The 16622-nt window shown below is 37.4% G+C and overlaps 1 protein-coding gene across 5 annotated transcripts in view; it reads left to right on the top strand.

Annotated features, from left to right (window-relative positions):
- Window positions 1–11582, top strand: part of SPIN1 (spindlin 1) — a 59314-nt gene extending 47732 nt beyond the window's left edge. For all 5 annotated transcript variants that reach the window (XM_014947633.1, XM_014947631.1, XM_014947632.1 and 2 more), the window contains 3 exons: window positions 7133–7386; window positions 8385–8618; window positions 9567–11582. In XM_014947633.1, the coding sequence (XP_014803119.1) occupies window positions 7133–7386; window positions 8385–8618; window positions 9567–9766 (688 nt within the window). In that variant the 3' untranslated portion in view covers window positions 9767–11582. The remainder of the gene's footprint in view (window positions 1–7132; window positions 7387–8384; window positions 8619–9566) is intronic.
- Window positions 11583–16622: the final 5040 nt, after the last annotated feature.

The raw sequence follows: 16622 nt of genomic DNA, 5'->3' as shown, positions 1-16622 counted from the left end.
CAGAAATTAGCCACTTGTACTGTAGGATCTCTCTTCTCTGGCACAGAGTTCATGCGTTGTCACCAGGCCATTTAAAACTGCAAAGCATGCTTACTGATAACCCAGTCTGAGTTATATTAGGAAATAATTTTAGAAATACCTAATGTTGAATTCACTACAACTGTAGTTTCGAAAAGGATTTTTCACCTTTCTAAAATAAAGAATATACTGAAATACTTCTGTAAAGAGTCTGCTATTTGTGTGTGAAGGATACCTGTTTATACTACACATATATGACATGTATTTTTCCCTCTACAACATTTTTAAATAGTAGCAGCTGAACACTGATGAGTAGCTGGGTGAAAATAGAGGTAATGTTCAGGTGATAATTTGTCTTAGTGTCCAACAGCGAGATACCATATCTTGCTACATCTCTGGTGAGAGAAATCTAAGCTGAGCAAGTGTGAAACTTATTTAAATAATCCTAGTTGTATTTTAAGTGTAAACTCGTATAGTGGTGCATCAATCAAAAGCAATTTGTTTGGCAGCTGTATTTTCTGCGATTAATGTAGTTAATAACTGCTAACAGTGTTAACTGTTTCTCAGAGAGAACACCTGATGTAAAACTATTCTAATTCTTTCCACCAGCTCATCATTATCCATTTTTGTCTATATTCATAGCAGGCAAAGACAAACATTTATTTGTATAGGGACAGGTAGAGTTGGTTAAAACTTAATTTCTCTTGTTCTCTTTCAACCGCTCAGAGAAAGGAGTGTATGATGGGAAGACTATCAGAGGTGGGTTGCCTTTTGTACTTGAGGGTGGCTAGATTTGTCTTTATTGTTGTGGTATTATACACTTTTTAAAATACCTAAATAGGCTGTAAATTTCTGAGCATAAAGGTTTTTATGGAGCATAGGAAGTTTTGATCCTAAGAGACATGCTTTTGAGGCATTTAACTTAGTTTTATGCTCCTTAGTTTTATGTTAATTTAGCCTAGTTTAATTGTTTATTAATTAATTAGCAAAGGTTTTATTGTGTGCTGCTCATTGACTTTTCTGAGAATGAGACAGAGCAGTGGACCATAGTACTTTCCCATAAGCAAGTAGGGTATGAATGACCATGTAATAGTATATGCTGGTACTGCTCTGAGCTGTTACGGTAGACTATAAGTTAGTAATACATACTTTGTCACTGATTTAGTTATTTATTTAGTTACTCTTCATATAAAATAAAAGAGGAACAAGCCTACTGGCACTCAAAGGCCATTTAGGAGATTTTAAACTAGCTTCAGAAAGTTTGTGGCAGAGGAGGGAGCCAAGAGGGTAGAACAGGGCATGCCTTTAGTAATTGAGGATGTGATAAAATGAGCAGTGTGGATGAATCTTCTGAACTTCTAATGGTAGTAAGTGTTGAGCCTTCTGGAAAGGGCTCCCCTGTTCTTCCAAGTGCTTTGTCAGTGAGTGGTGGTGATCTCTGCTAATGTGAAAATGACCTCGCTGGCATCAGATCAGTCAGTTATCTCCCAGATCTCATTCTTTCCAGCTTTGGTGCATAAGGAAAGAGTACAAGAAGTAATGTAAGTATAAAAGAATCCTGTCTTCATAGGCTCTCCAGATCTCTCATAGTTGTCAATTCAGGGACTTTGAGGTGCAGGTTATACCTGCAATTAAACTACAGGTGAACTTAACTGTTTTGAATTTCTGATCCCACTTTAATCTAACTTGTAATCTTGATTCCTGCAGCATCTGGAGATGAAATTCACAACTGTATGATGGGTTTTGAGGGCATGCAGAAAGTACATTTAAAACTTTTGCCTCAACTACTGTGCCTCATAGTCTGAATATTGTGAAAAGCATTTGATAACAATTCTCTCATGACCATTCTTCTATTAATGATAGTCTGTAATAAGATCACAATTGTAATACATTTTGGGAATTATTTCTCTGTGTGGCATGATGAAAGACTTCAAATTGTACCGAACGTTGCTGCTGTACTGCATTTACATTTTTATAGTTTTCCTTCCTGTTTTTCACAGTTCTGCCTTTTTTGTACATCTGAGGGTTATGTTTTTCTTTCACCCTTCTTGTTTTTTCATTAGTTCTACCCTGTGGTGTTTTTCTGAGATGAGATGGTCAGAAAAAAAACAAAAAAAACCCAAAAAACAAACAAACAAAAAAAAAACAAAACAAAAAACCCCAACAATAACAATAAACCAACAACCGAACCAAAATGGATAACTTTACTTAATAGGTTATTGGGAATTGCCATTCTCCTTTTTATAAATGCTAGTTTGTCTTTTAAGCATAACCCTAAAGTAACGGTTGATTTTTGTACTACTGGTCTTATGCAGTTCTGCACTCCATTGGTTTCCCTGGTAGCACTGCCAAATAAAAGTTTGTGTGAGGACCATATAAATGCAACTTCAAAATCTGGGAAGACTTCTTTCTGCTTGTGTAGTCTCTAGAAAGCTTCTAAAGTATCTGGTTCTGATAATGAAATAAATACAGTTTACACATAACTAGGTTTTACTTAGCAGCTTCTGCCTTCAAGATAAGGAAGAGGATCTGAAACTTTGGGGGACTGAAGGGCAATTTACTATGAGGATGTGTCTGATGTGTCAGGAGCTATTTCCAGAACGTGCTATTTTCTGTTTTTCCTGGCTTCATGTTTTATACATTTAGGAAAATTGTTATCCAATCTTCAAGAGCAAATCTTTGTGAAATTTTAAACATTTCAATAAAACAAAAGGAAAAAAAAATGTTGGGCCTTCTGTATATAGCAACCTAGAAGCTTATGTACATTAGTACTACTTTGTGTATCACAGAAATAACCTTCTTGTTGAAGACATGAGGTTTGAGTTGGTTACTTGGTTGTCTGACATGGAAGTATATGCATAGCTATTATTTATTGATAGTTAGAAACCTATGCTTACTTTTTTACTACATGTTCAGATGCAAGACGTAGGTATTCCTTGGTAATTTACTACTTTGAAAATCTCATTTCTTGTAATATGAATTTGGCTGGTGGGGAATATCAAGCTCAAGGGTAGCCTTGGCTGCAGTGATCACGATATGGTGGATTTCAAGATCTTTAGGGCAGCAAGGAGGGTACGCGGCAAACTTACTACCCTGGACTTCAGGAGAGCACACTTTGGAGTCGTCAGGGACCTGATTGGCAGGGTAACAAGGGAAAAAGTACTGGAGGGGAGAGAAGCCCAAGAAAGCTGGTTAGTATTCAAGAATCACCTTCTCCAAGCTGAGGAGAGGTGCATCCCAAAAAAGAAGTCAGGCAAAAAAGCCAGGAGCCCTGCATGGATGAACAAGTAGCTCCTGGATAAGCTTAAAAACAAGGAGGCCTACAGAGGGTGGAAGCTAAGATGGGTAGACTGTGTGGAATATAGACAAACTGTTCGAGTGGCTAGGAACCAGATTAGTCAAGCTAAAGCCCGGATAGAATTAAATCTGGCCAGGGACATCAAGGATAATGAGAAAAACTTCTATAAATATATCAGGGATAAAAGCAAGACTAGGAAAAATGTGAGCTCTCTCTGAGAGGAAACAGGAGGCTTGGTCAGGAAAAGGCTCTGGAATCACTTTTTTGCCTCGGTCTTCACTGGTAAGGGCTCTAACCACACTGCCCAAGTCATGGAAGGCAAAAACAGGGGCTAAGAGAATGAAGAACTATCCCCTGTAGGAGAAGATCAGGTTCTAGACCATCTAAGGAACCTGAAGGTGCGTAAGTCCATAGAACCTGATGAAATCCATCCACGGGTCCTGAGGGAGTGGGCGGATTTAAGCCCGCTTTTAATCTGAGTTAAGCCACTTTCCATCATATTTGAGAAGTTGTGGCAGTCTGGTGAAATTCCCACTGACTGGAGATGGGGAAACATAACCCCCAATTTCAAAAAGGGAAAAAAGGGAGACCAGGGAACAACAGGCCAGTCAGTCTCACCTCTGTGCCTGGCAAGATTATGGAGCAGATCCTCCAAGGAGGTGATTGGAGACAGCCAACATGGCTTCGCTAAGGGCAAATTGTGCCTTACTAATTTGGTGACCTTCTACGGTGTTGCAACAGCATTAGTAGACAAGGGCAGAGCAACAGACGTCATCTACCTGGACTTACGCAAAGTGTTTGACAATGTCCTACTTGACATCATGGTCTCTAAATCGGAAAGACCACTCAGTGGATAAGGAACCGGCTGGATGGCTGCACTCAAGGGATTGTGGTCAACAGCTTGATGTCAAAGTGGAAGTCAGTGATGAGTGGTGTTCCTCAGAGGTCGGTACTGGGACCAGTGCTGTTTAACATCTTTGTCGGTGACATGGACAGGGGGACTGAGTGCACCCTCAGCAAATTTGCTGATGACACCAAGCTGTGTGGCGCTGTCAACATGCTGGAGGGAAGGGATGCTATCCAGAGGGACCTGGACAGGCTTGAGAGGTGGGCTTATGCAAAACTCATGAAGTTCAACCAAGCCAAGTGCAGGGTCCTGGACCTGGGATATGGCAGTTCCAGGCAGAAGTCCAAGTTGGGCAGAGAGTGGCTGAAGAGCAGCTCTGAGGAGAAGGACTTGGGGGTGTTGGGTGATGAGAAGCTTGATATGAGTTGGCAATGTGCACTTGCAGTCCAGAGTCAACTGCATCCTGGGCTGCATCAAAAGAAGCATAGCCAGCAGGTCAAGGGAGGTGATTCTGCCCCTCTGCTCTGGTGAGCCCTCCCCTGCAGTACTGTGTCCAGCTCTAGAGTCCTCAACACAAGAAGGACATGGACCTGTTGGAACGGTTCCAGCAGAGGGCCATGAAGATGATCAGAGGGCTGGAGCACCTCTCCTATGAAGACAGGCTGAAAGAGTTCGGGTTGTTCAACCTGAAGCCGAGAAGGCTCTGGGGAGACCTTATAGCGGCCTTCCAGACCTGAAGGGAGCCTACAGGAGAGATGGGGAGGGCCTCTTTATCAGGGAATGTACTGATAGGGCAAGAGGTAGTGGTTTTAAATTTAAAGAGGGCATATTTAAATTAGATACTAGAAATAAATTCTTTACTGTGATTGTGGTGAGGCACTGGAACAGGTTGGCCAGAGAAATTGTGGATGCTCCATCCCTGGTAGTGTTGGAAGACTAGACTTGGATGGAGTTTTGAGCAACCTGTTCTAGTGGGAGGTATCCCTGTCCATGGCAGGGGGATTGGAACTTGGTGGTCTTTAAGGTCCCTTCCAGCTCCAACCATTCTATGATTCTATGTAGCTTTTTTGCCATCATATTTTTTAGAATGAGTGGAACACTTAATTGTTCCAATTTAAAAATTGAAGTGGGTTATGCTTTATAGGCAGGAAATAAAATTGATGGTGAAGTAGAACACAAACAGTGTTATGTTTACCTTTATCAACGATGAGATGATGAGCAGCATAGATGAACTTCAAAAATGACATTGTTTTATCTATTTTAACTTCTTTTATCTTCAGTTGGTTTTATTCTTCTTTAGAATGAAATTATGATTCATTAGAACTAAACAAATCAATTGCATGCGAAATGAACACATTTTTACTGTCGATAACTGGGTTTCTGATCTCATTTTGTAATAGTAAACTATTACTGAGGCTATTACCATTTTAAAAAAAATATATGCGAGCAAGAACTAGAATTTGAAAGTGCATTCCTGTTTCTGCATAAAATTAGAGCCAGCTTTGTGGGAGCATGCCTCTTAACTGGAAAAGACTGAAGTTCATGTAATAACTGGTACTATCAAAGTTAGGAATACAAAAAGTGCAGTTTTCTCTTGCTGAAAGGTCAAATGGTAACAAAAGTGAAATTTTACAAAACCCCCTGCTAAGATCTTCACAGTGAATGAAAGTCTGGAGGCAGGACAAGTTGCTGAAGGAATTTTACATTTTCTTTTAATAGTTATGATTACATCTTCAGAATTACACATTCCATTGTGATGTATGAGTGCATTATTCTGTGAGTCTGCTTCCAGGACTTCAATAGTTGATTGTTACTGGCCTTTTTTGGATTATACAGGGACTCCTCAGTGAGCATTCATTATTCCTGGAGACATTTCTCTTTGATCACTATCTAATCTAAGGAAGACTATTGTTTTCTGCAACTGATTTTTCTCTTAAGCGTGCTAGTGTTGTGCATATTTTATTGCCATTTAAATGAAGTATTCTACAAGTAGTAACCCAAAAATTTATTTTGCAACTAGTTGATATTCATGACAATTTTTATCAGGCAACCCTCTAAATAATCTTTTTGGGAATAAGTAAGTGCTAAACGTAACATGCTAGATAGATATAATATTAATTTGTTGTCATCAATATGCTGTCATAACATTCTTTAGTTTCTTCATTTGTACTCAAAATTGTCAATTAGTGTTTCTAATAACTGGGTAGAACAAAACTTGTGTAACACTTTCAGTGATTCGAAACCGTCAAATAGTTTGTCTGATTGTTGATGAGAACAACTGTTATTCATGAGAGGGAATTCCTATGCAAATTCCATGAAAATAATGTTTTCCACTTTAAAGAGTATCCATTCTGTTGCCATTACTGTTACATATCATGTTTCTTTTGCTATACTAAAAAGGAACAGTAAAGAAGTGTTGTTCCTATCATGTGTGTTTAGAAATAAGTTGAGTCAAAAATACCTGTAAATGCAAAAGAAAGCTAAATTTACTTCAGTGGTAAATGCAGGTTAGGGAAAACAAATGCCTTGGAAGAATTTTAGTCAGGCACTGGTAATGTTTCCATTGACTCCTTGCTCCTGGGGCAGGAGTTGTGTTTACTATTCTGCAGAGAGCAACAAGATAGTAAAGTTACAATACTGCCAGGTAATGTTCTACTTTGAGACCTGATCAGGTGAATTTTACTTTTGACATTCAGTGTAGCAAGGCTAAAATAGTTCTTTAGGCTTCAGCAAACTGTTTCTAGAAACAGCTATTAGGAAACTGACCTTATAAAGTACATCAAAAATGTTTCACTACTTTTACTGTGTTTTTCTTTTTTCCAAATAGTGTAATGTGCTTTATTCCCTAATTTGAAAAAGGTGCATTAAGCTGTTAAATATATTATCATCTTAAGCATAGAGCTCTTGTCTGGGATAGAATTTTGGATACGTGTGTACTTGTTTAATATTATGTTTGTATCTGTGTACAGAAAGCATAGAAACAATGTGGGACCAAGCAAACCTATTTCTCAGCCACGAAGAAATATTGTAGGCTGCAGAATACAGCATGGATGGAAAGAAGGGAGTGGACCTGTAACACAGTGGAAGGGCACAGTTCTTGATCAAGTTCCTGTAAATCCATCTCTCTATCTTATAAAGTATGATGGATTTGACTGTGTGTATGGACTAGAACTACACAAAGATGAAAGAGTTTCAGCACTTGAAGTTCTTCCAGACAGAGTTGGTAAGAGTTTTGGGTTTTTCTTCTAAATTCACATACAAATAGGCTGATATTTACTATTAAATGTTCTCCACTAATCTCTCCGGACTTCCCCCAAGATAACATCTAAATGTTACAATAACTTAAGTGTTATTGGCCTAATTCATTTTTGTCACATGGCAGATAATCTAAATGCTCTGTTTAAATTTTCTTGATTCCACAAAGGTTTGATGATACCAACGAGTGCAGTACTGCCTTCTAGTTTTTAGTATGCAGTACATTATTTAGATTTTGTTTAGAATCTTACCCCTAAGAACAGTCTGTAAAGTTAACATTAATATTTCTGTTAAAATTTAAACTCTAAGCCCTCTTGGCTGTGTTGTCTGTTGTATGTCTGACAGTTATAACATCACATTTTTCCTCCTGTGCTGTCCGTAATTACTTTTAATAAAAGGGGGGAAAAGACCTTTTCTGAGTGAAATAACCTGATTCGTAACAAGGCTTTTTGATTTTTCAGAGTTACCACTGGATTGCTAAACAGCAGGTTTTTCAAACTGCAAACTTCAATATTAACCCAAGTGATTACTGGTTTACAAATAGAATAAGCTTGTTCCTTCTTCTGACTGTAAAGCAATTGGTAGCAGCCTCTAGAGTGACATTAAGGGGAACCAAACCCCAAAGTTTCATTAGTAACTTAATAGAACTGTTTGTAATTGGCCTCTCTTCCCCTTCTTCCCTGCCTGCCTTGCTCCCTCCAGTGTATAAGTAAACAAAATATAAAGAATATTCACTGCAGTGGCCTTGATTGATCTCCCTTTACTTTGCATTATGATTGTTCAATCGTAGGGAGTACAATGATATATTGTTATTTTAACAACTTTTCTAAAGTTCTGCAGTTTTTTTGTGTATAAGTTGACTGACTTCCAATTATTTCATTTTTTTATGAATCAGGGTAAAGATTATTTTTCACAAGGACGTGTATCTGTGCTTTTGGATGAACTTATGAAATGCTGTCATTTCAGCTTCATCTCGAATTAGTGATGCCCATCTGGCAGACACGATGATTGGTAAAGCAGTGGAACACATGTTTGAGACAGAAGACGGCTCAAAAGATGAATGGAGGGGGATGGTTTTGGCTCGAGCTCCCATTATGAACACATGGTTTTATATTACCTATGAGAAAGATCCTGTCTTGTACATGTACCAACTCTTAGATGATTATAAAGAAGGTGACCTTCGCATTATGCCTGATTCAAGTAAGTAGGACAGTTACTTCCGGAAAGTGGCAGCTTTTCATATTAATGTTTGATTACTCCCCCCCCCTTTTTTTTCTTTTTTTTCAAAGTACCACAACCTTGGAACAAAGACATTTATTTAATGGCTTAGGATTTCCAGACTAAAAGCCACATCAGGTGTCACCATTACTAAGAAGATTTCCTCACTGGTATCCAAAACACAAGTTTTCTAAACTAGTCAAAAAGAAGACAAGCTGAGAAAGGAAGTGTGGTTAGGTTCTCCAGTACAGTGTTCACATTTGTTCTGTGTTTGTCTTGTAACCAGCCTCTTGGCAACTGGCGCATCACAAATCATGCCTTTTTTGCATCCAAATTTAGCATAGGCATTATCTAAAATACAGGGATGTTTCTGGCTAGATTTTGCTAGATAAGCACATAATATGGTTAGACTTTACCAACAGCATTATTCCAATATGGAGTCAAACACCCCTTTTAATAAGGAGTTTACGTGTACTATCATCTTAGATGTTTTTGTTAAAGTGGCATTCATGCACTGAAACTTTGAATAATGTGTATGGAAAGAGGGAAGTTAATTTGGCTGCCTTTCTGCTAAGGATACCCAGTGCTTTTTTTCTGCTGGTGGCTTAAATTCTATTATCCATAGACATTTTCTGTAACTTGTGCGTAAACCTTTGTGTCAAAAGATTTGCTCTCTTACTAATCAAAGTGCTAATTTTGTCTTAATAAAGCTGAAGACAATACTACTTGAAAATTTTTCTGCAACTGTACTTTCTAGAAGCATGGCAATTGTCAGGTGCCTGTCTGAACAAAACTAATTTTCTACATGCTCTGTATTTAAAACTTCTGATTGTTTTGTATGAATTTTAAAGAATACTCTACAGTTGTCTTCTGTGTTAATGTTAATATTCCATTAATGTCTACCAAAGTATCCTGGTTTTTGTGTTATAGATGATTCACCTCCTGCAGAACGGGAACCAGGTGAAGTTGTGGACAGCCTGGTAGGCAAACAAGTGGAATATGCCAAAGAAGATGGCTCAAAAAGGACTGGCATGGTCATTCATCAGGTTGAAGCCAAACCATCTGTCTATTTCATCAAGTTTGATGATGATTTCCATATTTATGTCTACGATTTGGTGAAGACATCCTAGACGTCATCGTGAACTTTTGCCAAATTTGTGGAACTATTAAATGTAAAATTTGTAGACACAAAGACTTGAATGCTTTCCAGTTTAATGAAAGCTTAAATGTCCCTGCGAACCCACAATCTCTGCCAGCAAAACTGTTTTATTCAGAATAATATAAACAAACAATTTTGTGTAAGAGAACTCCTTTTCTTGAAGGAAGTCAATGTATTTGGGCAGGAGGGAGTTAAAAGCAAATAACAGCTGCAAATTCAAGCTGTGTAAAGTTGATGTAGTATTGTAATCATTAATCTAAATTTTTTCATAGATTTTAACTTTTACTTCCACCTTGCACTCACTTGTTCAACTGCCACATGCAAGTGTAGTATGATATTTTGATATGCCTTCTTTTGTAACATTAAATTGAATTTCTTGGCTATTGGCAGTCCTTGTCTTCAGGGTTGAGACAGAGGTGACTTTTCTGAAAGGTTTAAACAGTTTGTGCAGCATTGAGGAGTGCCTAAACCAAGTAACATCAATCTGCTGTGTTTCTACACTTTATTTCAAATTTAGCTTTTCAAGAACTTGCAGTACATGGAAATACTTGTGCATCTTTACTAGTCACAGGGCAGTAGGATATCAAGTGTTTGACTTGCACACCTTTCAGTGAAAAGGCTTTAACTATAACAATATATTTAATCTGTATAACCAGTTAATTAGAAAATGCCGGTTAATGGTCCATATTTATAATTTGTAGGAACCAGTAAAATACAACAAGGCTGCCTTCAATCCTAATGTTGTATTTCTTTCTTTGTTATACACACTTCTTAGCAAAACCCAAGTGCTTGGTGCCACAACTTTAATAATATATATGCTATTTCAGAAGACTTTAGACTACGCATTGGCAATCAGTAGTCTCTCATTTAATATCAAAACCTAGCAACCTGAATGTTTACGTGTGGACTTAGAAGGCTTACAGTAGTTAATATTTTACATGGTAAATACAATCTCATGCCAGGGGGGTGGGGAGAGGTGTCCTTTTTCATTGAAGACTTACTTTAGACAAGGAGAAGAGTCTGTTGCCTTCTGCTCAGCCGTTGTATTCCTTTGGTTGGTTGGTTTTCTTTTTAACCATTTTAGTTCAAGAAGGCATCTTCCCAATTTATTCTTTTTCTGGCTTTTCCACATAAGGAGTGTCTGGACAAATCTACAGCTTAAACCTGTTGTTGCCTTTTGTGGTGTGCACTGTACTTGCTTTGAGGTATGCTGTTAATGTGAATTTCATTTTACGAACACTAGAGTTCTGCATGGCAGTGGTGTACTATCTAATGGAAGCTATAGGCAGTCTCAGTGGTTCAGTCATCTGCATTAGATTGTGGATGTAAATAGCAGCCCACAACAGCAAAATCCTTGCACGGTTTTAATCTTGCAAGATAGTTGTAAATGAAAATTAAGGATTTTTTAAGTGTGGCAGCTTTTAAAAGTGTCAGAATTGTAACAACGATCAGCACAGCAACAAAATTGACATACTACGTTAAGGCAGAGCTCTGCAAGTTTCAAAGAACTGCTTCACAGAAATACAGTATGTGATGGCAGTCAACACTATTGTTGGAAGGAACAAATACTCTGATATGCAACCGTATGCCATTAGTGGAAGGGTCCAGGAGAGGTGCTGTTAATCAGAAATTAGAGGTCTGGATGACCTCTGTTGTGGGTATTCTTGGTATTGAAAACTCAGTGGTTTAAGCCCCTTTCTGTTCAATTTTTGCCTGATTTCATATTTTAGCCTTAAGGCTTGTGCCTCATTATGCTGTTGAATGGTAATAAATACTCTCCATATAAATATTATACCTTAATTCTTTGTCTATTGCTACTATATTGCATTATGTCCAGTATTTCATCATGGGCAACCAAAGGCAGGCTATTGTCTTTCAGTGAATAGCTTCTCAATGCAGTCCTTAAGCACTAAGTACCTGAGTCCTAAATGTTCCTTGTGTTTTGAACAAAGTGAGCAGATTTGCAACACAGTGTTTTCATCCTGCAGATCTGTTATGTGTTTTCTATTGACTCTTAAGAGTCCTGCATGTAAATCTCAAAGCTGAGCCTGGCTCCATGAGCCCAAGTTGGTATTTGTGGCACAAGAATAAGTGAGTGTGTTGATTATACACAAAACACATGAATAACCTAGTACACTGAATTTTGGGCAATATATCTGAGGAATACACGGTTTGTTTTGAAATATCGGAGGTTTAGGTCTACTGGAACATTTTTAGCATCAGGCTTGCATTTGTGGGTTTTCTGCAAGCCTCTTGAATACACCACATATTCTGCCAATTAGAGTATAATCTATAATCTGTAAATTCTACGGTTGTTTTTAGACGTCCCCCTTGTCTGTCGCGTGCGTATTTCTTTTCATCTTTATTTTCCTCTTTTTTTTTTTTTTTTTTCGCCCACCAGGACTTTTAACATACTTCCACTTCACACACTCCTCATCCTATGAAAACGTTTCAAGGAGCTGATAAAGAACTTTCCAATTGTTTACCTGAAAGCACTCCAAGCAGGCAAGCATAATTAATCTTAACACAAGTCAGCAATTCAAGAAGGAAATGATCCTATTACGCCTATTGCTGACTGTGTTCTGTGCTTTCCTGTACTAAATGGCAAAATGGTCAATTAATAAAAAAATAAAAGAAAGAAAGTTGCCCTTTTTTTTCCCTTTTTTTTTTTTTTTTTTTTTGGTAGCTTAAACCACCTATTTGAGGCTTGAGACTAATTCCACTCCCTGCCCATCTGCTTTGGGCTTTGTTTTAGGCTCATGTTTCAGATCTGCATGCAGTGCTTGCGTTACCCTGGTAACTAAATGTTGGTTCCTTGTTATAGGGGTTCAACATTACTTTCCAAAATCACACAGGGCTTGTGATGGCACAAGCCATGGATCTTTGTATAAAAATTATTCGCCTTCCACATTTACCTGCTGTAGTATTGTTGTATATTGTGTGTGTGCGTGTGTGTGATGTCATGCTGCCATGTAAAACTTTTTGAAAGGAAAAAAAAAACAAATGCAGACCATCCTTTTTTGCATGCTTAGAGGGTTAGAACATTCAATGTAACAAACTAAAGTTGCATGTTAAAGTGTTTAGGTTTTTGTTTTGTTCTTTTTTTATTTTGTGTTCAGTTTTTTGTGAATTTGCTTATTGTGCTGTTTTAATGGTTGTTAGTAGGATTAAATGCACCGGTGAGACGAGCATAGTGCCAACGGAAGGTAATTTCCAGTTGTATGTGTCACACAGCATTTGAAGGGACCATGTATTCTGTTAAAGAAAAAATAAAATTGCAGTTGATTAGCAAAACACTACATTTTTCTTCTTTCTTTTGAGTGCCAAACCCTAAACTATGTTGGAGTAGACTATGGGGAAAACCCTTTTTATTGCAACAGGTAAAAGCCTTTAAGTGAATTATTTAAAAGTGGAGGCTTTATCTTTGGGTAGAATTGACTAGTTGCTTCAGGGAAAAGAGTTATGGTAAAAACAGTTTCTGGTTCCTTGAAAATGCTGTGCTTTTTGTATTTTACATCATTAGTGCAATTTGAATGGTTCTTGGTATGTGTATAGTTCAAAGGTCTTCGTGTTCACATCTTAAAATTAGGTAATGACTTCATCTTTAGATCTTGGTTTCATTATTTTTTTTTTATTTTGAACAATGTAGACAGTTCCCTGTTCTCTGCATTTAGAAGTATACACACTTTAAATCTGTTACTTAATTCTGTAAGTAATTTTTATAATTATGATGTAACTCTATCCTTAAAACATTTAAAATAAACCCTTTATGTGCAACTTATGACTGTAAACTTTGTTCTCATGAGCAAAATGTAGTGATGTGATGCTAGATTGCGAAGAAGAAATGTCTTCAGTTTTCTAATTAAAAAGGATTTATTATTTTAATGCTGAGCCTTATATGCTGGTGTAATACTTGACCTATGAAGTGTTTGCTTGCAAAGCCAAATCCTTATTCTTTTTTCCAAGTAAGGGTAACTGCTGATAAGATAGAACTGGGCTAAGGTAAACCGTACTGCTTAGATTGTATTTTACCAAACAGAAAAATTCCTCTCCAGGGGATTATGCAAGTCTGTGAAGGGGTCTCTATTTCCAGAGCACACGAAATATTTCAGCAGTCATGAACAGCAGAAGCATTTGACAGTGTTTAGGTGGTACATTTGTCTGCTTTGAATTGATTTAATTAAAAATTCAATTAAGCTTATGTTACTGATGATAAAAAAGCAAAGTTGTTCCATATCAGAGGTGATGAGCAGCAAAGATGCTGCAGATTTATTTTTTTTAAGTCGTGTAAGTTGTTACAATTATGCATGAAGACTTCATTGTTTTATGTTGTTAAATTACTAAGGCAGGCTTTCAATACTGAACTGATTTTTTAAATTTCTGCTTCTTTTCTGATAATAAAGGGGAAAGTGTTGTGGATACCCCAAAATACTTTTTTTTTGGCACCAAGCTCATTAAGTGTATACTAGAGATCCTGAAGCATACCGGTGTGCAGTTGAGATGAATACCCAAGCCTCTTCAGTTCCCTTAGTTCAGTGCCCGGTTTATTTTATCCCGTTGCCTGAGAGACTGGTTGTGGCAAAGATTTGTGTTTGTGTACATCTGACAATTAGGGAGAGCCTAACACTGCTTTAGCAAGAATATCACATCCAATATGCAGATGTTAATCTGTGTGAGCTGGCTATGTTAAATTGTAGTTAAAAATAGATACACTAACATTTTATGACTAATGCCTGAACCTGTTCTGCATTACAGCTGATAAACCAACCTCAGTTTTGTAGCATCTTTTCATAGCAGATGGAGCCCTTACAGAAGCACATATACTTTCATTATCTCTTGCTGCAGTAATGAAACTGCCTCTAATTATGAGCTCATTTACAAGCACCTCAAATGTCAATGCTTTGAAGACAGTCATGTCCCACAGATTTAGAGGGGTGAGGGTAAGAGTCCTACCCAGAGCTACAGCTTTAATACACTATACTCTATTTTTGCATTTGTCAGGTTCCTCCTTGTGCATATGAACATGTTATATTTTCAGAAAAAAAATACCTTCTCTTTCTGCTCCATGTGTTGCTTATTTTGAAATTAATATTTTCAAAAAAATATTCATGCTATAAGCAGTTGAGCCACTGATGGCTTCAGTGGACTCCGTTGTTTTTCAGAAAGGATGAGCTTTAATAAGGATATTTTGGAGGAGGTTGGGTTGCTGCAATTTAAAATCATTAAGGTCTAAAAGAAGTAAGAATAGATCAAGGAAATAACAGGTATGTTCTTTCATCCTCAGGCACTGGATAATAAAAGATTTTCACTTTTTTGCACACTTGGAAGCATTTTTTTCAATCTAACTCTAGTTTGTTCTTTTTTACGTTCCTGCCTTGGCATCTTACATCACTTAACTCTCGTTTTTGGCAATATCAACAATACCTTACTAATGTAATTCATTTCTGGATTGGCAGCCTGGGAGAGTTATCAGGCTCCTAAGCATTTTTTTTTTGAGTCTCTGCTCTTCCCATTTTATTAATTCACTGCCTTGTGAATTCCTTGATTTCTCTTCAAATTTAGTGTGCAGAGCTTTGTGTGCACAATATACAGCTGCGTATGCACAACAGAAAGCAGATGGGTCTGAACAGTGTAAGGCAGGTGGTGTCTACTTAACACTTTCCTGTTCTACTTGGATGTTAATTACAGATTTCTGCCACATTATTTTTCTGAAATCTGTTACGATTTGTGTAACTTCACTCGTACACAATTTGTGTAAATGGTTTTGTAGCCTGACAGTTAAAAAACCTGTGTGCTTTGGCACTGGATCCACCCCTACCCCCTTCCCCATCCAATTAGTTCTTAAATTTACTTGCATTTAATGGAGGCTGACTTTTAGAAATCCATTTTGAACATTTTGATGCATTTTGGTGTCAATGTGTTCCTCAGGTCTCTGCACTAAAGACTGATCTGTTCAAAGCTGACTTTGGTAATGAACAAGGACATCTGCACATTTACTTTGATTTGAGCAAACTTCTTTTGTTACTTCTTAAGAATGTTCCGCTCAGACCTGGCATTTGAGAGGAATATTTTTGTTGATAAATTAAAATAATCAGCACAACTTTATGCTATTTTAAATGCACATTCTTGTTAATTACAGTGATTTCATGTGAACAGCCACTATTTTGGGAGGAGAGAGGGCTGGGGATATTTTTTCTTATATTTGTATGGAAGATTGCACAGTGACAGGGCAGCAAGTCCTGTAAGTATGAGGAAGGTAAGATCCTTACACATTCCACTCAACTGGATTTTGGGCTGATTTTCAGTCCTGCTGCACTAACTAGCTACACGTGGTACATACTCACCATTGATCTGGACTGAACTTAGAGAAGCAGATGTCTAATTTGAACTCTCATTAATTTCTTGAATTAAAAAACAAATAATCTTTTAAGCTAAAAGAGCAAAAGAAATCAACACTAATATCAGAAGCATTAGAAAAGAAGTCTATAATGATTCAAAGGCTATGCTGAAAAGTGTAAAAAGAAAGCAACCAGTTTTACAAGTAACTTTTTGCTGTGTTACCACACATTTCATTATGGAAGGTTGAAACTGTCTTGCTGGAAATCCTCATTAATCTCCAGCTTTCTTAATTCATTCTCAATATTCTACCTTAAAAGGGTATTCATTGTGCCTGACACAAAATTGTCTTTTATTGTTAGTGAGGCTCAATGTATTGCCTACTTGGAAGCTGGCAGATAGAATAAAATAAAGAAGTGCAGTTTTCTGGAAAAGTGAGGTAGAAAAGCTAACCACTTTTATTCAGAATTTTTCATGGCGGGGGTGGGTGG

The sequence above is a fragment of the Calidris pugnax genome, unplaced genomic scaffold (assembly GCF_001431845.1).
Source record: "Calidris pugnax isolate Ruff unplaced genomic scaffold, ASM143184v1 scaffold156, whole genome shotgun sequence".
NCBI classification, from domain to species: Eukaryota; Metazoa; Chordata; class Aves; order Charadriiformes; family Scolopacidae; genus Calidris; species Calidris pugnax.
This window is presented reverse-complemented; position numbering and strand designations above follow the sequence as displayed.